Source organism: Pezoporus occidentalis, unplaced genomic scaffold, assembly GCF_034315485.1.
Source record: "Pezoporus occidentalis ecotype Australia unplaced genomic scaffold, CSIRO_AGI_Poc_V1 ctg55, whole genome shotgun sequence".
Classification (NCBI taxonomy): domain Eukaryota; kingdom Metazoa; phylum Chordata; class Aves; order Psittaciformes; family Psittacidae; genus Pezoporus; species Pezoporus occidentalis.
This window is the reverse complement of record NW_026915888.1, coordinates 4,142,589-4,167,483: the sequence shown is the minus strand read 5'-3', so window position 1 is coordinate 4,167,483 and position 24,895 is coordinate 4,142,589. Positions and strand designations below refer to the sequence as shown.

At 54.6% G+C, this 24,895-nt stretch overlaps 1 protein-coding gene and 2 long non-coding RNA genes across 6 annotated transcripts; 1 reads left to right on the top strand and 2 right to left on the bottom strand.

The window, feature by feature from the left end:
- Positions 1–1,308: 1,308 nt before the first annotated feature.
- On the top strand, positions 1,309–24,173 carry FGF1 (fibroblast growth factor 1). 3 transcript variants are annotated; one of them, XM_062638176.1, is made up of 4 exons: positions 1,309–1,586; positions 19,836–20,029; positions 22,377–22,480; positions 23,311–24,173. In XM_062638176.1, exons 2-4 carry the CDS (start codon positions 19,861–19,863, stop codon positions 23,503–23,505), a joined length of 468 nt encoding a protein of 155 aa, XP_062494160.1. In that variant the 5' UTR covers positions 1,309–1,586; positions 19,836–19,860; the 3' UTR covers positions 23,506–24,173. The 3 variants fall into 3 exon arrangements, with proteins under 3 accessions (XP_062494160.1, XP_062494161.1, XP_062494159.1); XM_062638177.1 differs by lacking the exon at positions 1,309–1,586 and adding an exon at positions 3,439–3,748 and having other exon boundaries at positions 23,314–24,173; XM_062638175.1 differs by lacking the exon at positions 1,309–1,586 and adding an exon at positions 3,465–3,748.
- On the bottom strand, positions 3,849–17,566 carry LOC134173784 (uncharacterized). The gene is made up of 3 exons (XR_009968395.1): positions 13,237–17,566; positions 11,565–11,668; positions 3,849–4,417 (listed from the first exon to the last, which is right to left on the bottom strand). It is a non-coding gene; the product is annotated as an uncharacterized LOC134173784 (long non-coding RNA).
- LOC134173785 (uncharacterized) lies at positions 18,703–23,333 on the bottom strand. Of its 2 annotated transcripts, none has more exons than XR_009968396.1 (3): positions 23,143–23,333; positions 21,177–21,282; positions 18,703–18,931 (listed from the first exon to the last, which is right to left on the bottom strand). It is a non-coding gene; the product is annotated as an uncharacterized LOC134173785 (long non-coding RNA). The 2 variants fall into 2 exon arrangements; XR_009968397.1 differs by having other exon boundaries at positions 18,703–18,928.
- Positions 24,174–24,895: the final 722 nt, after the last annotated feature.

Genomic DNA, 24,895 nt, shown 5'->3' with positions numbered 1-24,895 from the left:
CCAGCGGAGGTGACCAGGGTGCAGCACCAGATGTGCACAGGGCCAACAGGACCTGCCGCCAGCTGGGCCACAGCTGCCAGCTCTGCTGCCCCCAGATGCGCTCCAGCTGGGGCTGCTGCCCCCGCGAGTGTCCTCACCTGCAAAGACCTCAGCTGCCAGATGTGCCGCAGTCACCCCAGCTGTGCCAGGGCCCGAATGTGCCCCACATCCAGCTGTTCCCCCGTTCTGTGCCACCGCTCCCAGTCGCGCCGCATCCCCCATCGCCCCCCCACCCCGCATCCAGCTGTGCCCAGATGTGGTCCTGCGGCGCCCCCTGGCGGCACCGGTGCCCGCGGAGCCTCCCTCTCCTGCCGGAGTTTCCCCGCTCATCCTGTCCAGCCTTCCCTTAATTAAAGCCCCAATTACGTCACTCATTAACACCCCCCCACACCCCCGCACGCAGCTCTTGCTCCAGAGGGGACAAGCGGCATCCTCGGAGCTTTCCGTTACGCGTTGTCATCAAGAGCACTCGGGATTGCGGAGTGTGAAAGAAAAGCTGGCAGGTTAAAGCCATTCCCCTTGGCCTGTCCCTGCAGGCCCTTGTCCAAAGCCCCTCTCCAAGTTTCCTGCAGCCCCTTCAGGCACTGGAGCTGCTCTCAGGTCTCCCCTTCAGGAGCCTTCTCTTCTCCAGGCTGCCCCAGCCCAGCTCTCTCAGCCTGGCTCCAGAGCAGAGCTGCTCCAGCCCTCGCAGCAGCTCCATGGCCTCCCCTGGACTCATTGAACAGCTCCATGTCCCCCTTGTCTTGGACACCCCAGAGCTGAAAGACCTAAATGGGGAACACTGGACCAGGCCTCACAACAGTTCGTGTCAAGCTGTTGCAAGCTGTGAGCATATTTTTAATTCATTTATCTCCCAACAGCTTCCTGCCAGGCTGTTCCTAGGGGAGAAATGGGCAGAAAGAGGGCAAATGGTGCTGGGAGACTCCAACTCTGCAACTGTGCACATGAAGAGCCCTGGGGCACAGGGCGGCCGGACACACCATGCACGCCACAGCCTGTTTGCCATCATCCCCTGACTGCACAGAAGTAGTCCAGGGACAGAAAGGGCTTTGCAGCAGGAGAGGGAAAGGGCTGGGAAGCACATAGGGAATGTGAGCTGCAGCAGGGTTTAACCCCATCCCCTAGGCAGGCAGGCTGAGGTGCTGGGAGGCCCTCCGGGCAATGGGGGAGGCAGGCTGGGTTAAATCCCTGTCTTTCACCTGGGCTGGAGTCCAGCCCCGAAATAGCAGTCCAAAAACAAGATCACATGAGAGGGAAAAAATAGCAAGGCGAAGGATTATCCATACTTCCTTGTCCTATGTGGGTGCAGAGCGGCGTGTGGTCCGCGCTGCCAGCGGCGGTGCCTGCGGTGCCCGCCATCTGATGACAGCTCCCAGCCAAGGTCCAGCTCAGCCTCGATGCCTGCGCCCATCTGAGGAACCCTGCCTGGCTCTGGAGCACCCGTGAGTGGTGCAGGAGCAGGAACGGGAGCTGCCTGTCCCCTGGCACCGTGTCCTCCCGTTGCCCCTCCAGTGCTGCTGCCACCACCAGCCCTTGCATCCCGGCAGGTGAGTGCCTCTTCCAGCATTCCCAGTGCCCCGGGCAGGGCATCCTGGCAGCCTCGTGGGGGCTTTGCAACCTCTTCCCGTAGGATCTGCCATGCGCCGTCCTGGTTCCTGAGCTCCCGGCCAAGTTCGGGTGTGCATCGCTGGGGGAACAACTGGGGTTTCCTTTTCCTCTCTCCGGGCTCACAGGCAGGGAGCTGGCAGGGAAGCAGGAGGGGGGACTTTCCATTTCAGGGCTGTTCCCAGCTTGTCCTGGCTGAGTGGCACATGCTGAGCTGTTTCAGCAATCCCAAAAGGAATTCAACCAAAGCTTTGGGACCTGGGGATCTCCTGGGGCTCATTTTAAACTTGCAGTAGGATTTGCCTAAGTCGCCTCTGCTGCGTGACTGCGGGTTCAGGGGAAGGAGGAGCTGCTGGGGCCGCGTGTGCTGGGGCTCAGCTGCCTGCACGGGCACTGCCTGCATACGGCTGGGTGCCAGGTTTCCAAACAACCCCAAGAAGTGTGTTCTTTATGGGAGTAGTGGCCGAGGAGGCCTGCGGATGTTTGCGGCGGGGAGGTGAGGAGGTTCCTCACCCCTGGCAGCGGCAGGGACCAGCCTTCAGCAGCCACCCCAAGGGCTGGGAAGTAGCCTGGGTGCCTGCTGTGTGCGGGTGCTGCGGGCAGGGTGGGCAGGGGGAGCAGGGCTGGCTGTGAGCAGTGCAGGAGCCCACCCCAGGGCTGGTGTTTGCTCCGTGTCCCTGCGGCGCTGCCGGCTGCTGGCTCCATCCCCGCTCGCTGTCTGCAGGACGGAGCAGACAGGGACACAGAGCAGCGGTTGGCAGGACGCCGGCAGCGGCTCCCGGTGCCCTGCATGGCCTCAGAGCTGCCAAATGCCAACCACAACAGGAGCAGGCAGGGGCAGGGGGGCTGGGGCAGTCACCCACAGCTCCAAAACAAGGGGATGCTCCCTCGCATGAGAAAGTGGAGCAGCGTTTCCCAGCATCCCTCATATGCTAACAACCCCACGCCTGTCATCCAGGAAAGCCCAAGCCAAAGCCAGGGCCACTCTTTTTTTTGAGACACAGAAATGTTTGGCTGTATCTGTCTTATATTTTTTTTTCTTTCTATTTTCAACATGTGGCTGAAATAGCAGAAGGAAATCTTGGGTGGGCTTGCTCAAACTAAACCAGAATAGGAATAACAGCGATGCCAGGGAGGTCCAGAGCCCACCTGCACTGCTGGGTGCATTAGGAGCCATCCCCACCGGCTGCTAAGTGCAGTCAGTCAGAACGTGTTCCAATCAGAACGCTGGGTTCGGCAGGCTTCCAGCCCAGCCTGCCCAAATACACAGGCTCCATGTGAGCCGGGACTAAAAGCCCATTCTAAGCGAGCCTTAGATAACGCAGCTTAAACACCACATCAAAGCACTGGTGAATGGCCAAGCGGTGAAGTCATCGCTCTTGCTTCAGTAACACTGCAGCCAGCTCACACGCAGCGCCCCGCAGCCTGCACCCCAAACCTGCTGCTGGCACCCCCGACACAGAGCCTGACCCCAGCACCCGCCGGTGCCCCCCAAACCCGCCGGAGCCCCGTGTCCGGCCGCGGCACAGACTCAGCCAGCTCAGTCCCCGGGGACACGGGGCTGCATTCCCTCAAGCTGACAGCGCTCTCCGGAGCTTTTCGGCTTTTAAGGCCAAGCTCTGGCAGCCCGGGGCGCGGTGCCGGTGTCCGTGCCCGGCGCAGCCCTGCGGCACCCGGGGCAGGGCGCAGACCGCCGGCCCCATGCAGGAGCTGAGGGGGGGCCATTGCCTTCCCCGCTGGGATAACCGCGCCCGCACAGCAGCCCCGGGGACGTGGGAACCGCGAGCGGCGGCAGCGCTGCCGCTCCTCCGTCCTGCGCTCCCTGGTTGGGTTTCCCCGGCGATGGGAGGCTCAGCCCCAGCCCCAGCGCCCGCCCCGGCGCCTGCCCAGAGCTCCCGGCGGGCAGGTGGATGCGATCGAGCTCCCCCGCCCGCCCCCCGGCAGCCACAGCCCCCCCTTCCCCATCGGTCCCGCCGCGGGGAGGCAGCTCTGCATCATCACCATCATCATCACCACCATCAGCGCCGGGGGTTGATCGGTTTGATCCCTCTTCTCCCCTCGCCCGACGCAGCGGAGCCGCAGCCGGGAGGACGCGGAGCCGGCGGTAGGTGCCGGGGAGGGAAAGGGGGGAGCTGCCGGTACCCCCCGGGGCTGGGGGTGGGCTGGGGGGGCGGGGATGAGGCAGGGGTTCAGCCCCCCCCCGAACCCCGCAAGAGACTGCAGCCCCCTGAGAGAGGAGGGAACCCGGAACCGAACATCCGTTCAAATTGTGACCTCAGAATTACTGCAAATTAGCCCAAGAAACCTGGATCAGGATGAGAATTGAAATATAAAATACATCTTAAATCGCAAAACACGGTATTTGGAGCATTAAAAAACAGGGAATCTGTTGAAGTGACACAGCACTAGGAAACGGTTCATTTCTGATGCAAAATGGTTCATTTTTGATGCAAGATACAGCTATTTATTTAAAAACCAAAACAACTTCCTGGGGCCCATTCCAGCCAGACACCCTGCTCCTACTGAAACATATCTTTTGACTTGCGTGAGCTTCTGTAAGTTCAGATCTCATGAGAAGCAATCGTGCGCAGCCAACCTCTGCTCCCTCTGACCTTTTCCTGCCCGAGCGCTGGGCATCGCCTCTTCCTCCTCCTCCTCCTCCTGCAGCCACAGCTCCCCGGCTGTTCTGGGGATGCAGGGACAGCGTTTGAGCTGGGTGGTCTCAGGGATGTCCAAGCCAAAAGGGAGGGGTCAGGATCCAAGCTGGGAAACGCTGGTGGGGAGGGAAGAAGAAAATAGGTAAAAGCAGTGGTTGGACAAGGCAGGGTGGAAGCAAAGCGGGTTCAGGTTAATTCCTGGCCAGACACCAGCAATGCCCTGGTTCAGCCCCCCGCTTTGGTCATGCACCCCATGCCTTGCTTCAGAGGCTGAGCAGTGCTTGTAGCTGCCATGAGGGTGGCACACTGAAGGTGCCTCAGGGTCCATCCCACTGCTCAGAGGTACCAGTACCCCCCGGCTCACCCCACCAGCCCCATCAGCATCCCTCGGGATGGCTGCCACAGCCGTGCCCGTGAGACATCACCTCACCACCCCAGTGCAGGGTTTGGTCCCTGCTCCCGAGCACCCCAGCATCACCCCACTGGCTCCTGGACCCAGTGCACTGGGTGGTGCTGGCAGCAGTACTGGGGAGGCCTGGCCACCTCTCAGCCCTGCAGTAATCGCCTTGGAGAGCGTGAGACGTACGGGAAGATCTGCACAAACAGGGGTCTAAAGTTTAATGGGTTCCTAAGGGCAGGACTGGGCTCAGTGGTGATAAGGCAGCACAATGTCCAATTGTTCTCCCCGCACTGCTGGGTCGGGCCCCGCTTCCTCCGGCTGCTCCAAGCACTCAGGATGCGCAGGAACACGCACTTTGGATTAGGGCTGAGGAGAGTTCAGGTCCACCGAGGTCTCCAGGCAGACCCAGAGCTTTGCAAGCCCTCTGGATAAACTTTCCTTCCCAGCTCCACCCCAGCCCAGGGGATGGACTTTCCCTCCCAAGCTCCCCAGATGACTTTGGCCTTCCTCCCACTCCTGAGACCTTGATCTTCCTCCCAACCAAGCAGCTCATCACGCAGCTGGCTATGGCTCCTTCCACTTTATTCCCCATCAGCTGCATGGCTCCTGCACACTGCTTTTCAAGGCGAAGCCCTGTGGTGCTCAGGACCCCTGTTCCTCAGCACAGGGATGATTGGTGACAGTGACAAGGACCTGTCTGCCCTGTGGCTGCTTTATCAGGCTCTTCCGCTTTGCTAAATGGCACAAACAAGCAAAGATGCTCGGGGAGGTGGCAGAGGGTGGCAGGGACGTGTGGCACCAGTGGGCAGCGGGGATGTGTGGGGCTCAGCACCTGAACTCACCCAGCAATTAGAGCTTGCAGCAATTTGCCTTTATATTTGGCATCTTCGGCTTGGCTCGGATAGCAGTTAACAGCTCCGAGCACAGTTGTAATGAGGAGTTAGGGCTCAGGCACAGGGCCCGTAAGGATAATAACTGCAGCGGGTTTATTTCAGTCTCTCATTTCAATGCGCTTCCAATGATGCGCTCATACAACAGACCCACACCAGAACATCCAGCACCTTCTGAAACACTTGCTTTCTCCTTTGATGCCAAGTCAGAAATGAAACAATAACGGAGCTCAGCCCTTAGGAAGGACCTTGATTATTCTCACCCAATAAGACCTCCAACCTCTGCTCCGCACCCCATGGGGACAGAGGGCTGGTTCTTCCTCACTGTGGCCAGCTCTGGCCAGCCCTGGCTCTTCCCTTTGAGTCGTATTTGTGTGTAAATATTTGCTGGTCCAGCAGGGCACAGGCTGGGGGTGCTGGGTGGTTTTCCTCTGCACAGGGCACCCAGACTCTTCCCGTGCTCTTTGCTGTGGGGGAGAGGAGCAGTGTTTGCTGGGAGGTGGCTGTGCTGCCGAGCCCTGCTGTGTGGACCAGGCTGTTCAGGGGTGCTGCGTCAGAGCCCATCCGTTTTCCAGCACTTGGCAAAGGCTTTGAAGACCGGTGGTGCATGTATCCTGGGAGCAGCTGGAATGTCCTGTATCCCAAATCGCAATGTCACCTGCGAGCACCCCTTTAACAGCCGGATAACCTATGGCTTGGGTTGGGGATTTTTTCCCTTAACAGAACAGTGGGCTGGCACACACCGGTACAACTCAGATAACCTTTCCTAATTGCATCAGAGAATCATGCAATGGGTTGGGTTGGAAAGGACCTTAAAGCTCCTCCAGCTCCAGCCCCAACACCTTCCACTAGAGCAGCTTGCTCCAAGCCCCTGTGTCCAACCTGGCCTTGAGCACTGCCAGGGATGGGGCAGCCACAGCTTCTCTGGGCACCCTGTGCCAGCGCCTCAGCACCCTCACAGGGAAGAGCTTCTGCCTAAGATGTAAGAGCTGCAGAGCACAAGTGGCTCCACCAGTGGAGCAGGACATGGAGGAGCCACATCCCTGCCCACTGCTGGAGGTGAGGGGGCTGAGGAGATAAATGCATGGGAGAACACACATATCACAGACAGTTCTATTTCTATTAGAAACTTCTTCTCAATCAGAAGTTTTTGGCTTCTGTTTAGCAGGAAATAAGATTATCAAATGAGAGCTGCTGCCTCTCGGCGCCTGGCTCCATTTCATTTGCAATCCATCATGAGAGGCCGTGGGAGCGGGGAAGGGCTGCAGGGAGGCACAGGGAAGGCAGCTCCCATCAGAGCGGAGGGTCAGCCTCACCCTGTGTTGTTTAAACACCAGTTCGGGGTAACTGAACTGTGACCCCTGAAAATACAGCTGCCAGGTTGGACACACGGGCTTGGAGCAAGCTGCTCTAGTGGAAGGGGTCCCTGCCCGTGGCAGGGGTTGGAGCTGGGGGAGCTTTAAGGTCCCTTCAACCCAAACCAAGCTGGGGTTCTGTGATTCACAGAAAGCTCTGTCACAGCTGAACCTGGGCACGAGGCATCATCCCCTCGAACCCAGAGGCAGTGACTTGTGGTGGGGTGTATTCAGAAACCCCGCATGTATTCTCTGCCAGTGCAGGTATCAGTGCTGATCCTTTGGGCTGGAGGCCTGCCTGGGTTTGCCGTTCAAACCGCTCACAATAGAAACCTCTTGGCAGAAGAATTTGTTGAAAACCAGTTCAGCAAGAGAGGGACGATGGCTTTGTCATGAAGCTCTGCCCCTCGTGTTGTGTGGCATCACTGAATCCTCCCTCTCCCCCAGTTGTGAGAGAAGAGAGGTGCGTGACTCAGTATTTCTCAGCAATGGCCATTGCTATTTTGTGCCTTGTTTTGAGCACCAGCGTCTGTTGTTTTAATGCTATCGGAGAACAAAAGCAGATGCCGAGGCCTTCAGAGCAGTTGCAGAAGAGATCAGTGCCGTGCTGATGCCATGTACTCCACATGCTGTAACGTGTCAAACATGGAGGGGTGGCACTGCCCTCCGCAGGGACAGGGCTCACCTGCATGCCTGGGTTAGAGACAGCGATGCACTGCAGCCAGGGGTAGCAAAGGCAGCAAAGCTCCGGCTGCCACAGACCCATCCTTTCTTCCTGAAACCTTGTTCGCACACCAAGGAAAGCAGCATAACAGAAACACTGCTTTTTCCCAGCTGCTGAACGTGGCAGATGAAAGCTAACACAGGCCCTCAGAGAGCGCCATGGTTAATATTTACAGATTCCTTTCAAGAGTAGCTAATACACAGCCAGTGCTAAATACTGTTCTATTAACCCCAGCACAGCACCTTAGCACACATCCATGGTGCAGCTTAAAGCCCAACCTGTGTTTTAATCAGGTAACAAAACCCACGCTTCTGGGCCTTCACCAACTCAAAAGTGAATTCAGAAAAACCCCCTTTCCCCTTTGATTTGTCCCAAGTCCCTGGCCTGACTCTCCCCAGGATGAGACAGAGGCGCTTTAAGAGGAATGAAATCACCCCTGAAAACTGCATCCTCCAGAGTGATGCCAGCAGAGAAAGAGAGATAAAGATGAGAGGAGAGCAGAGGGGGAAAACAGTGATTAAAGTGATCTGGTGACCAAAACAACACTGCACACAGGGCTGCCTGCTGGTGTGGAAAAGGCGGCTGCTCCAGAAAGCTGGAAACCTGAGGAGCATAGAAGGAATCCATCAATACAGAGTGAGAGAGCCTGCAGCTCCCTGCGGCCGCGGGGCACCGCTCCACTGACCAGTGCCGGCCTTTACAGCCCAGGGCGGTAATTATGGTCTCTGGGCAATTACCCTCCTCCTCCGAGCCCAGGTGTATAAACTGCCTCTGCTCACCCCTGCGGGTTTGGCAGCAGAGCAGCAAACCCTCCCGGCTGGAACAAACAGGCAAAGCAGCCCCGACCTGAGCCTCGCACAGCCCCTGCAGCTGCAGAGCCCCTAACGGGGTGCCTGCTGCCCCTGTACCCCCTTAGGAGGGTGTGTATCCCCTTAGCAGGGTGTGCACCCCCTCGTGTATCCCCTTACTGTGGTGCCGGCTGCCTATGCATCCCATCACAGGGTGCGTAACCCCCTTACTGGGGTCCATGCTGCCCCTGCACCCCAAACCTGCTCCCTTGCGCATGGGAAAGCACACAAAGCGAGGGGGCTGCTCAGGGATGGACCAAGCAGACATCTCCTAGGCAGCGTTTCCAAGCCTGACAGCTAACCCTGAGGACAAAGATTAGAAAAGAGGCAATAAAAGGGCTTTCCAGACGGAGTGTTTTGCAGGCTCCGCACCGCTGACTCACAGGGTGACAGCCAAACCCCTTTTGTCCCCTTCAGGCTCATTTCTGGAGCGGTGTTGTCCTGTCCAAGTTGTCCTCCCAAGGATTTGCACTTTGCCCACAGCGGTCTAGACACAGTCAATAAATGACTCACGACTTTGTGCTCACCAGCTCTGTCCTTGCTTCTGGCTCTTAATTTAGACCTGTGCTTCAAGAGCCGAGATCTGGGAGTCAGCCTTGACCTCAGATCTTCGCTGCCCACGTCTCTGCAGTCGGTGAATGTGCCTGTCCCACCCGCAGATGAGCCCGGCCAGCACTTACCCATGCAGGGACCTTATTTGTGCAGAAATAAGCTCAGCAGCACTGCCCAGAGCAGCTCCCACTGCTGCCCTTTGCAAGGCACCAAAGGCTATGGTTGGGCAGCTTCTCCTCCAGTGATGTCCACAGACATCCCCAGGGATGCTCAGGGACAAGCTCCTGGTGCCCTGTGCTGCCCGTGCCCTCCCTTACCGAGCTTAGACCTCCTCTTCCTCCTCTACTCATGCACTGACAGGGTGGCAGTGGCTCAGCAGTGGCCCATGCGAGGTGCACAGTCACCCTTATGGCCACAGCTGCCCCCAGCATCCCCAGCCCAGGGTCTGCAGGCAGCTTGCCCAGCCTGCAGGCCAACCTTCAGGGCATGGTCACCCTCACTCGCTCAAGGTGCCCCGAATCACACGCTGAGCCTGGCTGGTCGGTGCTCAGGTCACACAAGAGCAGGAGCCCTGAGTGAGTTATTCCCCTGTTTGCTCTCATCCGGCTCTGCCTGGGTGGACAGGAGGGGGAGATCTTTACCATGACAAGTCCCAGTCAGCGCAGCAGCAGATGAGCTCCAGATCCAAGCTGTTCGCTTACACAAGGGACACTGCACACCATAAATCCCCTGAAAACTAAAGCCTACACCAATCTCTCAGCGCCAGACGACCTGGCTGCTTCCTGCACATCTCCCTGCCATGCATGGCACCGACTGCATCCCTGCACCATCCAACCTGGAGATGGAGCAGCCTGTCCCCTCCGTGCACCGGCCACTCCCTGGCAGCTCCCGAGAGCTGCTTTTCGCCCACTGTTTTCCCCAGAGAGGTCACTCTTCATGCTCTAACAGCTGCACATCCTCACGGGGTGTGTTTATCTTGCACAGAGAATACTGCTCGGCGGGGTACATTTTCCACTGGAATTTCCATCTGCCTCTATATTTGAGCTTCATTTGCAGGTCAAATCTTGGACAGCGAATACAAGTTAAACACCCTCCCTTCCCCTTCCTTAATATTCCCTTTGCTGCAGCATGTTCTAAAAAGCTTCTGACTGATGCAGGGACTGATGCATGCTGATGTTAATGTTTTCCTTGTTTATGGAGCATCTCCATCCCAGTGCAATTCATGAGACACTTGTCGTAGCTTGGCTGCATTTTAAATACTGCATTATCACCCCTGGTATATGCAGCATTCCCCTTTTGGAACGTGGCTGGTTTTAGGGCACACACATCCCCTATTCACAGAGCTACGTGGGCAGGAAAGGGCTGATCCAAACGGTGCTTGCACACAATAACATCCCCCAAAGGCCGGATGCTGCCAGCGGAGCTGGTCAGTGAAGCCCAAGGCACAGCTCCAGCTCCTCTCAGGAGCCCTGGGCATAGAGCACCCAGAATGCTGGATACACAGACAGCAGCGCTCCTGGCACTCCGGTTGTTCCAGGGCTGTGAGCAGCCCCCCTGTCCCAGCACTAGCAGGGATAGCAGTGCTCACATCTGCGGGACCACAAGTTGCTGTCCCAAAGGTTTCTGGTTCAGTTTGGCTTTTTTTCGCCACTGAGATGATCCAGAGCATCTCTGCCTCCTGTCATCACCAGCATCCTCAGCTGCATCCCTGTGGGGCAGCCTGACCCCAGCCGCTTTCCCCTAAACTGGCTGTGGAAACACCAGGATCAACAACCACCACCCCGGTGGCTGCAGTCTGCCCACTCGGGAGCTGGAAATAACCACCGTGGGTGTCACCTCCACGGAAAGAGCTCTGGAGTGCTCTGCTACAGCGGCTGAGGTTCACCAGGTCCTTCAAATTGCAGCCTTTGCCCCTGCAACGCGCTTTTTATGGTGCTTTGTTGTTTACGGAGGTGAGGAAGGGCAGAAGCCATCCAGAAACCATCCCCCTGCCTCTGAGGGTGCCGTGATGGAAACAGCAGCAGCGTGCGAGGCAGGGCTCTGTTTTCCTTGGGGCGGTGCAGAAGTGGCTGCCTGCTCCTGCCTGCTGACGGGCGGCCTGAGGTCACGCTGCCTTCATCACTGATGCCATGGCAAGGACAGAATCAGTGCCCAGGTGCCTCATGTGCCCCAGCTGGGATAGCGGGGACCAGAACTGGGGCTCCATCTTCTACCAAGCTCTGGTGCACCCCGGTGTGAAATTCACACTGCTTTCTAGGCTGGAGATGAGGGTGACAAGTGGACAGGTTGGTGACCGTGGGCCTCCAGAGCCACCCACTGCCTGGAACCAAGAACTCCCCCAGTTTCTCCCTAAAATGTCAAAGCAGCGACCTGTCTGGCTCCACAGACAGAGGAGGTGGCAACGCACGGCTTCTCCGGACACTTTACTCCAGTGACTTCTTACCCACAGCTGATGATGCTGGAGGGGTTTGCTGCCTCACTCATCTGCACTTACCCACATTCAGCTTTGAGCTCGCCTTGCTCTGATCTTTCATCTGAAGCTCTCCTTGCATGCTCCTCTGCACTGCAGTCTGACTCTGGAAGGTATTTTCGCCAGCCCTAAGTCATGCAGATAAGAAAATGATTATTTATTGAGCAGCAGAGTGCACAGGAAAACAGGAAGCACAAAAAAAAAAGGAGTTCCCATCCATAGCTCCTAGACACTGCATTTAAAATAAGCTATTGAGCAGCAGAATTAAGAACAGAATTCCTGCAGCCAGCTTTTCTCAGCACTGCACAAGACAAGCTCTATAGCCCTTACACAAATATTTCAGAAGGAACAGAATTAACTCCTTGCACATTTCCAGCATAGAAAAAAATCACTGCTGAGCTTATGGGGAACCAGAAACCAAGTGATTTTCCTTGGAACAACCAAGAATGAGACTATGCTGGAGGAAGTTCGATTTCTGAGCGATGATATGTCTACTGATGGTTAACCACGAGGATGGATGTGGGGTTTCACTTGGCCTGGAGATGAAACCCTCAATTCCAGCATCCTCCGCATCTTTGGGGAAGGACATGGTACAAAGCCTGAACCCAAACTCAAATCCCAGTTTTGAAGCCGGAGCCAAGCCTTCATTGAGCTTGGCCACCCTTCAGAGGGCCAGCTGCAGGAAGTGTTGCATCTGACACCACGCGAGGATTCCTGCTTTTCACTCCTAACTCGAGCCTCATGCCTGGTTACCAACAGCACGCTGAGACTGCAGACCCGTCCGAGCACCAGGAGACTGGTGAGGGCTCGGGGCTGACAGAGGGTGACCGAGAGGAGCAGGGACCAGGCAGGTACCTGAAACGGGGGCATCAGCAGGAGGCTTTGCTTGGGTGGGACCAGAGGGCTCAGACAGGACAGGGTACAACAGGAGAATCAGATCAGCCCCTTGGCAGAGGAGCATTGCATACAGTGAAAATTTAGGGTTAGAGTGTGACATTTAAGCCAGCCACTGCTTTTACTGGGCAGAGCTGGCCTGAGGCAGAGCAGCTCCTGCTGCAAGCAGCCATGTGTTGTCTAAATGCTCCAAGAGACAGCGAGGAGGGAGGAGGGATGGAGAAAAGCACCTATAACCAGAGCAGGAAAACAGAGCCATGAGAAGCCTGCCCTGGCTGGGAGCAGCACGGCTGACACCGCTGTTTGTCCGTCCATCCATCCATCCATCCATCCATCCATCCATCCATCCATCCATCCTTCCGTGGGCGCCCAGACCAGCCTGGGTGCTCCTGTTATGTGGTCTGGCCTCTTGCCCAGTGTCCTGCTTGGACACCAGGGGTGAGTGGCAGGGGGGACAGTGACATTTGTCACTCAGCTTAACCTCCCTGTATGCCGGGGAACCGGGTCCTGAGCAGGGTGTGGATGGGGTCCCCCATGCCTGGGGATGCTGAGCAGGAGCCAAGTGGGAAGATGTCACTTCACTCCTGCATCAGCACACTGGGGCATGCCAAGTGCCCCCTGCCCAGGAGGGTTTCTTACACCATCACCAAACATTTCAACCAACAACAATGGATTAGTTTTACAGCATCCCTTTCCACTGTCTCCAGATGCTTTTCCCCTGGGAAGCAAAGCATGGGAGAGGTGTGCACAGCCCTGCACTTAACCACACTCTGCCCAGTGGCAAACACCCAAAACAAGGTACGTGCACCCTGTGCATCATTCCTGGGTCCTCATCCTCCTTGTGTGCCAGAGGTGAGACCATGAGGATGGTGTCACTCATGGCACATATTAGTGGCTGCTTCCAGCCAGCCCAGTAGTCCACACAAGCAAGATGCTGGGAGGCAGCACTGCAGTGGAGCACAGGAGGGATGATGCTTTATATTTGTCTCAGCTTGAGCCTGCAAGGAGGAAAGGGCACTTGTAAAAGTGGTCATGGCCACAGCTCTGCCCTGGAAGCACAACCCAGGGCCCATGGTCCTTGCTCAGGCCCTGCTATCTGGGAAGAGCTGCAGCTCCTGCACGGAGTGTGCTCCAGTGGAAGCATCTACCCACACTGGACAGACTGGCTTCAGCAGTGAACACTGCGAGTGGTGTCTTAAGATGAAGACGATAATCAGGCAATTGCCTCTACTGCAAAGCCCAAACGTGTCCCCTGGGTCCAATTCATCCTCCAGCCCATCCTTGGCTGAGCTTTTGCCATTCTCCATCCAGTGTGTTCTTTCCATAGAGCAGGTCCCACACATTTGGCTTGCACTGTGCACTGGGAGTTAGCACTTAAATCCCCCACATGAGGCAATGGGATTTGCTGCTGCAGCCTGTGCTGCTCATGTACGTGTCCACGGGCTTGGTCTAAACCCAGACAGGACACAGGAGGCGAGACCTTCCTGGCAAGGCTCCTGCTCTGGGGCTGGATTGAGTGCTGGAGCTGGGACTGTCATTAAGTTAATGAGCAGACTGCAGGAGGCTGTGGGCGGGAGGTGGGAGAGGCTAGAAGGTGATTAGAAAGTGGATCTTCACTTTGCTTTCCCATCTCCCCATGGATGCCACCAGTTTGCTGGGACGCTGCGCTGGATGTCCCAGCTTGAAGCGGCACCTGGGGTGCCACAGCCTCACAGCCACATACGGGTCACACATGGCTTTGAAGCCCTGCAGGAACATGAGACAGGAGCTAAACCAGGGCTGGGATGGCATAAAATGGTCAAATTGAGCCTGACCAACCTCTTGTCATAGAATGGTTCGGGCTGATGATGACAGCAGGCATTAGTTAGAGTAATTCCTACAGCTTTGCTCACACCTTATACCACATATTCCACTTACACAGGGTAAAACCTGGCACATAACTATTTCATTTAATCATATTGCCTGAGATAAAATCACCTTGCCACAAACACTGACTAGAAGCAAGCCAATGCATTCCGCTGACACACACAAAATGATCTATTACATATTTATCATACTCTTGGCCTAATCATTTATTAAGACCTTCTAAGAGGATCCGCAGTCCAAGGAATTTGAGCCGTGCCTTGCACTGGCATCCCTTTGGAGGAACACAGCCCTTGCAGGCTGCCTGTGCTGGTGATAACCCCAGAGCCACTGTGCCACAGCTCCTGGAGCAACCAGAGCACAAGGAAACCTCTTGCTGACCTCTAATCCTTTCCTAGGTGAGGAAATCCATCCCATGCAATGGATCCCAAAAATCTGGGATGAATAAAAGCCCTGTTTATCGGAGAGATATTCACTCAATATGATCAGGCTGTTCTCGGGTCGCCCCAAAGCCGTACCTGTCAGCCCACAGGGTACTTCAGGAATGCCTTGGAATGGGCAATAGGTGGAGAAAAGCCAGAGCCTGGATTCCTTAAAAATAGTCTACCTGTTAAAACAGTGCTTTCCATTTGCATCTGTAGTGTTTATGCACCGCCTGGGAAGTGACTGTGCTATCCAGGTGGCTGCAGTCAGGAGTGGGAATGGGGAATGAGCCCACGGGAGGTGATGCTGCCTGATCACAGCTGAGTCATGTGCCCTGGAAGAAACAGGATTTCTGCTTCAATGGAGAAAACAACACGTTCCCAAGTCAAGCAGGAGTGTTTCCATTGAACTCACCAGAGCCCAGTGCAGGAGACACTGACCTCAGTAAGGACAAAACCTCAGCACAGTCCTGGGTGTTGCTAGCTGGAGGCTCCAGCACCATCTTCAGCTGATCATCCATTGACAGCTGTGATTAAATGCACTCCTCACCAACGCAGCCACACTTGTTCTGAGGGGGTGCTTAACAGAGGCCATGCAGAACACTTCAACCCCACATAAAGGATTGTATCCAAAGCCAAGGACAGTTCTAATGCATTTGAGTCAAACCCTATCTTGTTTTAACCCACGGCACGTGAGATACTTCTGGTTTCCTCCACACAGTAGCCAGGTATTCTATACTTTAGTTAAAAACAGGCTCACCTTAGCTGGTCGCCTCCTGGTTTCATGGCCTGGCTGGGGGACCAAGGCACCATTTGGGCATCAGAGGTTGTGAAGAGGCTGTGCTGATGATGCAGCGTGCTCAGCCGCAGGCACCAGGTCCATCAGCCTCTGACGCAATGGGCTGTCATGAACATGCAACATTCCTGCCTCTGATCTCAAGAAAATGGATCCGTTCAAGTAAGTCAGGAGGAGTCTAAAGAAAAAGGAGCAGAGAGGAAGCACTGGTCTGGAAAGAAAACCGGGCAGAGACATTTTAGCAACATGATAAAGCTCCTCCCCAGGTTGCCAAACTCCCATCAATGCTGACTCTATAATGCAAGCAAAGGGGTGACGCCTGCATTGATGGGAAGGCAGAAGGACCTCACTCCTTTTCCGTGGCCCCCAGCGTGTGCGGTTATTTCGGAGCTCGCCTGTTATTGGCAGCAGAACCGGCCCTCGACGCTCAGGCTCGGATGCTCGTGGGGTTTGGGATCTCACATCAAAGCCGCTGGTTTGGCTGCAGCAGCGGTGATAAAGCTTGGAACCAAACCCAAACTTCTCAGAACTTCCCAGCTCTTCCGGCCCCGTGAGGGCTCGTCCCTCCTCGCCGCTGCCGGCAGCACGCACGCTGCACTGCTCCAGCACCGCGGCTCAGCCAGGCCTGGCTGCAGTGGAGAAGTGAGTTCAACCCAAACGTTAAAGTCCTTTCTGCTTCAGAAACCTCCTTCTGATCCTTGGGGTTCTGACATCTCCTTACACAGGAAGAGGAGCAGTGCCATGGGCTGCCCCCGCGCCGGAGCGCAGAGCCAGGGCCACCTCAGAGCAGATGCCCTGGGTCCAGCTCCCAGGGATGATGCCATTCATTCCTACAGCGGTTTTCTCCTAGGCAGCGCAGCACAGGAAGCTGTGGGAATGGGAGGAAAGAGGAGAGCCATGAACCCAGCTGGTCTTGGACAAACACTCTCCAGCCTGGGCTCCAACTTACTGTCCTAGTGCAACCGGTGGTGTCAACTGCTCAGCAGCTGCCACCCCCTCTTACAGCAATCTCCTCTTGGAATATTTTCCTTTCTCCATGGGGCACCAAATAACCGCTGGAGTGTGGTGTCTCTCAGCTTAGCATCCTGGAGGGAGCTTTCTGTTCTGCTTTGAGCTATTTAATCGTTTTGTTGGGCTTCTACCCAAAGAAATAAGGCTCTTTATGTTGTCTTTGGTTCAGGTTCTCTCTCTCATGCTTTTTAGCTCCCATAAAAACTTAACATGTTCCTGCCAAAAGTGTAATAGTAGGGCCATGAGTGGTGGTATGCGCGAAGTACCGACTCCACGGTCATAAAAGTATGAGAACAGCAATAGTATTTAGCAAGGAGAGACAATGGGAGTGGAAAATAGCGTTCATTCAGCTTCTCCTGTGCAGTCAAAAGCAGCTGGCGAGCACTGAATCCACCCTAAAAATGGCAAAGAACCGTAAAGGAAGTATGTGTAAAGAAGAAGCCATTTCCAGTCGAGTCGCTCTGTTGAAGCTATCCATAAACACCCCTGAGTGCACGGACCCTCAGGTAACCAAAGGGAGCATCCCAGTCTGCTCCTTGCTGTGCTGGCTGATGCATGAGCTTGGCTGAGATCCTGATCTGAGCTTTGGGATATTTCTTTCTTGCTTCCATCCAGCATCAACCCAGGAGACTTCCGAGCACCTCTTACCCTCAGATTAAGGTTCAAGGAAAGCTTTAGTTCCAGGAAATTACACAGTGCCACTGATCTCCATTAATGCTCTGCAGCACTAAAGCCTCATGTACCACGTTGAAAGCGTGAAGGCTTTCTTTCAGATGTTTTGGCAGACATTTGGCATTAAAAACTAATCTGCTACAAGAAAAGTGTGATCTCTTGACAGAAAAATGAGCCTGGGGACAAGAAACTCGGCGAAATACCTCATTTCACCTGAAGACTGCGGTAAAAAAGGAGCTTGAAGCTATAGTTAGCTGGTCCATCACCTGCTTTGGAAAACCACCAGGAGCCATGAAGCTTGTGAGCTCTTGTGGGTTGTTTCACCACCCTCATCACAGAATACCCATGAAGTGAGAGCCCACGTTGCCTCCTGCAAGAGCTCTTCCCAAAACCCCTGTCTGTGTTGGACAGGGGATCTGTGGAACTTCACAGCTTCCAAACACACAAAGTCTGACCACGCCAGCGCTGAGATGGACACGGCTTTTGGGCCATTCAGGAGCAAGGGCAGCAGCAGAGGAGGCTGCAAAACTTGGTTGGACTCCCTGGGGACAAGTGGATCCTTCGGGCTTTGCAAATAGTCCCAGAGCAAAAGCGGGCATTGAGGAGGTGCAGATATGGGGAGGGACTGGTCTAGGGACACTTTATAGACCTAGATAAGGACCCAAACAGCTGCCAGCACAAGACAGCATATAGCTGAGGAAGCACTGGGCTGATAAGGAAACACTTGGTAGGCGCTGAGGGACTTGCCAAGCAACATCAAAATGGCTCTGGAGAAAGGGCAGTGGGGAAAAGTCTAAAATCCTTTGTGTGTGTGCATTGACTGTGAGCTCAGCTGGTTTATTGGGATTTAATACCTCCATCCGCAGCAAACTCCGGGCTGACAGTCAGGAGGAAAGAGGAGCTGCTGTGAACCAGCAGCTACCAGAAGGAACTGAGGCTGGGATGGCAGGGGATGCTCTTCTCTTTACAGCCATTTTCCTTTCCTAGGAAATCTTGTGTTGTGCCAGGGACCCTGAGGGGACACGTCTGGGAGTAAGGCACGGAGCCTATGTCCTTACCACAGTGTCTCTATTTGCAAGGTTTCAGCTTTTAACAACCCAGCTTGCAGACATTTTTATCTTCTACAGGCTATGGGGAGCCACTGGAGCAGGGAGGGTCCCCTCCCTGCAGCTGCAAATTTCAATACTTAAGAGTTTACAACCAAATATTTAGGGATTATACGGATAGATACGTGTGTGTGAATTGCAAATAGCTGCAATCCTTCACATCTCCCAGGTCGCTCTTAAGTACCACAGCAAACTCACACTGTATACCAGCTCCCTCCTAACATACCAGGAGCACAGCTCAGTGGTGAAGACACATCTTTACAATCTGTAAGTATATATAATCAGTGACTATATTCTATTTCCCATAATATAGCCATGGGAATACATGATATATGAAATAATTTCCCACATCTAGATTTGTACTGTGCTCTGTCTTTTTCTGTTCATAAATCCACTGTGGAAATTTGTATATGGAAGACAGAATATTCACGGGAGATTTTAAACGTAGTTTCTAGGCTAGAATCCATCAGATAGATTTGAATATAGCTGGAACACATGTGGGATTCTGGTTCCCAGGTACAGCACATCCTGATCCTGTGGCTGCGATGGCAGCTCTTGCCCTCCAGCATTCACAGCATCTTTCTCTTACCGGTCTGATGATGCTTTCAGGTTGCAGCACAGCATCTGCTGAAACATGGATCACGGTCACAAAGGGTATTGCAAAAGGAGGTTTCAGGACAATCTCCATGTGTTTCCCAGGCCCCAAGGAGAGCTCAGGAGCCCCAAGGGAAGCAGCACTTCCAAGCCAGCGCCTGTTGCTCCTAAGCAGCTGGATTGCCCCATGCCCAGTTACACTCCCTGCACCAGCCAGAGCTCTGCCTGTCCCTTTTAACCAGCCTTATTGAGACCCAACGGTGCACAGACATGGTTTAATCTAGACTCAAAGTTCCTCTTTTCCTCATACAATTGATCGGTGTATGGGCATATCTCCTGCTTACTGCCCAGGCAGTCAAAGCCTCCTGTCCCTGTCATCTCCCACAATATCTAACGCTTGTTATGATCTTTAGCATGCGTGTGCCTTGGCCAGGTGAGGTGCAGAGTGCCAAGATACGAAGTAATATTTGCTATCTGGCATGCAGTGCGTGTTGCAATACCTAGTCATAATCATGTTTGAGAGCTATAATAGCGGAGGGAGTTATTAACCTGGGCTCCCTTCCTGCCTCTTGTGGCTTTCAATCAGACACTGGGTGGTTTTCAGCCTTCTTTTTCTCAGTGTATAATTTTAGTCCGTACGTCAATAGAAAGCAGAAAGAAAACAGAATTTACGATGATAAAATTGAAAGGGCAGAGTCCTGCCGCCCAGTGAGGAGACAAACCCCGCACCCCTCCCACGCTGGAGGAGCCTCACCTTGGGGCTGTGTCACTGCCAGAGCCATCATCCACCCTGTGATTCACCTGCCCTGAGCCACCCCGGCTACCGGATGGGACCCCTGGGCTCCCTCCTATCCCTTTAAAAGCCTGGCAGGAGCTGCAGTGTGTGCCAAGCACTCGGTGCCACCGGCCCTGCCGAACCCCATCACATCTCTTGCAGGCCGGCGGCAGGGAGAGGCTGAGCCATGGCCGAAGGGGAGATCACCACCTTCACCGCCCTGACTGAGAAGTTCAACCTTCCCCCGGGGAACTACAAGAAGCCCAAGCTCCTGTACTGCAGCAACGGCGGCCACTTCCTGCGCATCCTCCCTGACGGCAAAGTGGATGGGACCAGGGACCGGAGCGACCAGCACAGTAAGCAAACCCGACCGGGCTTCTTGGGGCTCCTCCTTGCTCCTATGATTTTATCAGCCAGGAAGGGGGGAGCGGGGGAAGATGGGCCCTGTGCCAAGCTCTATTTCCTCCTCGTGCCAACATGCCTTCTGGGACACGCACCAAGCACACCCATAGCGCCGGCAGGCACGGTATGAGTGCTATTTCCCACCTGCAGGAGTGTTAAATCTGAAACTGGTCATGAGTGCAATCACAGGCAGGCAGACTGCACAGGACCCAAGTGCTAATTGCATGGCTGGCAGCTGGAAGAAAAGGCTTAGGAGCAGCTTCACATCCTACACGCACACAGCCATCACACACTGCTATGGTATCTTTGCATTTGCTATGGGGTGGAGGATTCAGCACAGCAGCCACAGAGGCTCCTCTTGCTTCGACCATGCCCTGCAAAGCCATTAGATGAGAGCTGAAACCTGTCTCAGACACCAAGGCAGCCTTTGTCCCTGTGGCAAAGCAAGCTGCCACCTCAGAGCCAGAGTTTCCTCTCAGGCTGCACCATGCACACAGGTAGCGAGCGCCGGCAGCGTGGCCCCGCTGCGCCCCGGCACGCTCACACCTCCTCGGCTGCCGGCCTGGGGCTGCGTGTTTGGAAACCTGTGCCAGAAAGGAACCTCCTGCGGATGATCTCGTAAGCTTGGACACGGGAACGGACAAATATTTACAGAGGAAACTCCTGAAGGGCCGCGTGCCAGCGGAGCAGCCCTGCAGCGCGGTGCCTGCCTCCGAGCACCACGGTCCTGCCCCTGAGCGCAAGCCAGGTCCGTATGGGAAACCTGGGGGTAAAGGCAAGGAGAGAAGACCCCAGAGGGGGACGAGGCACCAGAACACTCGCAGCTCATCCGGGATGCAGTATGCAAGGCTGCAGTAGAGCCTGTGCTGGGGCTTTGCAAGCTGCCCATGAGTTTTGCTCCAGATAGGCATCAAGAATTCACACTGTTATTGTAAATTGCCTTGCCCAGCACTAGCCCCAGAATCAGGGAGGATCTCCAAAGAGAACAGAAGTGCCTCACTCCAAGGCCCTGGCATCCAGCCCTGCAAAAGGACCCCCTCACTGTGCACTTTGCTGCCATGTGTGAGCATCTCAGACTTGCACTGGGAAACGAAAACTCACCAGGATGTTGCAGACCCTCAAAGGATGAAGCCTGCGCTGGTTTCCACAAACAGCCCCATTTCCTGTTTCATCCCATTATTTCACAGAAGGAAATATCTGTACAGACCTGGAAAACCACAGGAATTTGTGTGTGAGCTCCTGAACCTGACATTCTCCCTCTCTCTGTGGCCCTAGACCTGAGTGTCCCCATCAGCAGCTGGAGGGTCCCCCTACTCCCCTCTCTTGAAATCAGGTTTTGGGACATTGTCACCATTTTTATCTCATAGAATCAAAGAATCATGGAATGGTTTGGGTTGGAAGGGACCTTAAAGATCATTCCATGGGGAAGTAACCAGGCAAAGAGAAACGTTAACTGCTGTGTTCGGTACAGGATGCTGAGTGGAGGAGGGAGGTGGCCCAGACACCCTGGCCTGCAGCTGACCCATTCAACTCCCACGGTACAAGACCAATAAGGAACTTGTTTTGCCCTGGAATTCCCAGTTGAGGTCCAGGATCAGTGCCAGGGACAGGAAGCTGGTGCCCAGTGGGCTGCATGAACCAGCACAGCATCACCCAGCCCAGCCTGTGCAGGCTCTGCTCTCAGTTCATTATCAAACTCATGTCAGTGCCACAAAGTAGGACAATCTCAGCTGTGGCTCATGGCTTCCTATGAGAGGTGTTTTTTTAGGATGAAAACCAGCCCTTTCGCCACTCTTTGTCTATGATGTGCCGGACAAAGCCATGCACAGCACACTGCTGGATGGGATGCTTTGGGTCAGGGGTTTTCAGGCATCTGAAGTCTGCCCCTCCCTGGTTTAGCTCTCAAAATACTTCTGTGTATGTCACTCCCCAAGTGTCTTGTCAAAACCACATGAGAAATTGGTAAATTAGAGCCAGAATTAAAACCCCAATCTCCTGTGTCCCATTCCAGAGCCCTAACCAAAAGGCTGTTCTTCCTTTGATGTAAAATAAGGAAAAAATTGGTCTTTGGTTCTTAAAGCATGGCTCTGGGGTTTCTTTGAAGGAGAGGGTACAAGGACACACTTCTATTACATGCTGTACTGTTTCCTATAAACTCTTTATAAGCCAGGCTTTGGAACAAAACCACCCTGCCCACTTTCCTAGCAGCTTGGACGTTATCTCTGACAACATTTTGTTGGGGTTTTTCCCCCTTTTCCTATTTTCCTTTCACTTCTGTTGTTGCTTTATTTCTGCTTTCAGTTCAGCTCCAGCTCAGCGCGGAAAGCGTGGGAGAGGTGTATATAAAGAGCACCCAGTCTGGGCAGTACCTGGCGATGGACACCAACGGGCTGCTCTACGGCTCGGTAAGTAGGAGGTTTAGGTGGGACCAGACATGGAGAGGGTTTGAGGTTTGCAGAAATCTCGAGGCTCTGAGTAATGCAAACCACAGGCAGCAATTAGGCTCTGCTTGTTGTTTTGGCAGCTGGACGGCCACTCTTCATACGGCTTTATTTTGGGGGGAAAGAAATAAATAACCAAATAACACCATTTACCACCCAGGCAGCCCCAGGCAATGGCCCACAGCCACTGAGCAAAGACCTCCTCACATTTTTCCTCTGCATCCTGGTTGCACCAAACCCTGTGCTGGAGGCAGCAGCAGCATCCACAACATCCCAGCATGAGGGGGATGGTGCAAGGCAGGAGCTGACCCCCCTGTGCCTAGGAACTGTATGGCACAGAGTGACCCAAAATATTGTGGGTCTTTAAGAATAGCCCCATTTAGAGCAAAGTGTGTGACACACAACCCTGGTCGCAGGCTGCTCGGCCTCCCCAAAGAGCTGGTTTGTTCCCTGTGCTCATGCTCTGAACCCGCAGCTGCCACCGCACAGCTCAGTGCCAGAGCAGGAACCAGTGCCAGGACCAGCTTACAGAGTGGGGCTGGGCTCAGGTATTGCCCAATAAAGTGCCCAGAGCATGGTCAGATTACTGCAGGAGGAGCCCAGGGGACTACACTAAGGCTACTTACCTCCAGGCTTTGAATATGAGCTTCACTGGGGCACGGAGGTCTCAGAGGTCGGTCTTGACACATCGCAGTGGGAGAGCCCCCAGACTGGGATTGCTGCACTAGGAACGCGCATCCTCCTCCCCACAGCATCGCCCCATCTCACTGTGGTTCCCCGGGGCTCTCTTTCAGCAGTTACTGGGTGAGGAGTGCCTGTTCCTAGAAAGGATTGAAGAAAACCATTACAACACGTACGTCTCCAAAAAGCACGCGGATAAGAACTGGTTCGTAGGTCTGAAGAAGAACGGGAACAGCAAGCTGGGGCCACGGACTCACTATGGCCAGAAGGCGATCCTCTTCCTCCCACTGCCTGTCTCGCCCGACTAAGCGCTGTCCCAGAGGCTCAGAGATGACCCTGAACCCCAAATTCCAGCTGCCACCTCCTCCTTTTCCCTCTCTCTTTCGTCTAGTATGACAGAGCCAGACATTAGAGCTCCGAGCTTTAGGTAAAGGCTTTACCAAAACAGACGGAGCAGAGCTCCTCTGCTCCACACAAAGCTTTGCAGAGAGGAGGTGAAAAGCCCCAACACCCTCTCAAGGTCCACCGGTACCCACCACCCCTTCCCTCTGCCGGTGCATGCCATGAGCAGGCTGCAGGTCCTGGGGACACACATGTACCCACTGCGGGCAGGCACCCCAAAACGTGGCCAAGGGCACCCAAGGACACCCCGGTTACAGAGGAAAGCACGCTTTTACTGTCCCCTGCCATCCTAAAGCAACCCCCCCACCGGATACTCTGTACTAACATATTCAACCATCTAAGTATGTAGCTTCTAATATGCCCTCTAAGCAATTTGATATTGCAGCAACAGTCATGTTATCGAGTGCCAGCCTGGTTAAATTATATCCTTGGTGTGTTAAGCTAAACTAGAATGAGCCAAAAGCTCCAAGCCCACCTTACCCTCCCTTTCAATGTGCATATTGCTATATGTCATGCTAGAACCTGCCATATGTTATTTGTATTTATTTATTGAGTAAATATGTCTCTTCTACAATCTGTTCATATGTAATTCTAGGCACCAAAGCCCCCTGAGGCTGTCCCAGTGAGGGTGGGGGGCAGTGGGGGTGACTAAAGTCTGATGCTGAAGATGTGATGGTGCAGCAGGAACAATCTGCATGATGGTAACAGCACATTGCATCCCATTCCCAAGGCCCTTCCTTACCTCATCCTGATTCCATAGAATCATTAGTGAATCCCAGCCTGGTTTTGGCTGGAAGGGACCTTAAAGCTGATCCAGCTCCAACCCCTGCCACAGGCAGGGACACCTTCCATAGAGCAGCTTGCTCCAAGCCTCTGTGTCCAACCTGGCCTTGAGCACTGCCAGGGATGGGGCAGCCACAGCTTCTCTGGGCAATCTAAGCATCTAAGCACATGTAATATAACCCATACCAAGTGCACACAATCCCACTACAAAAGCTGAACAACTAATGGTTCACAAATGCCAACACAAACCACATGCACACTTTTAATCCCCTGAACCGTGAGGTGAAACTCACTTTCAGTCCTCAGGGAAGGGTTCCAGGCCAATGGAGGGCAAGGAGCGGATGCACAGCTCCCTGTGACCCTTCATCTGACAAAAGCCACCCCATGGGGGGATCATCTTCATCCTTCCGTGTGCCCACATCCAACACCTGCAGGGACATGGTTCCCTCAGCAGGCTGAACCCCTCCCATCTCTACCTCCTGTGCTGCCACCAACTTGTAATTGCTTAATTGT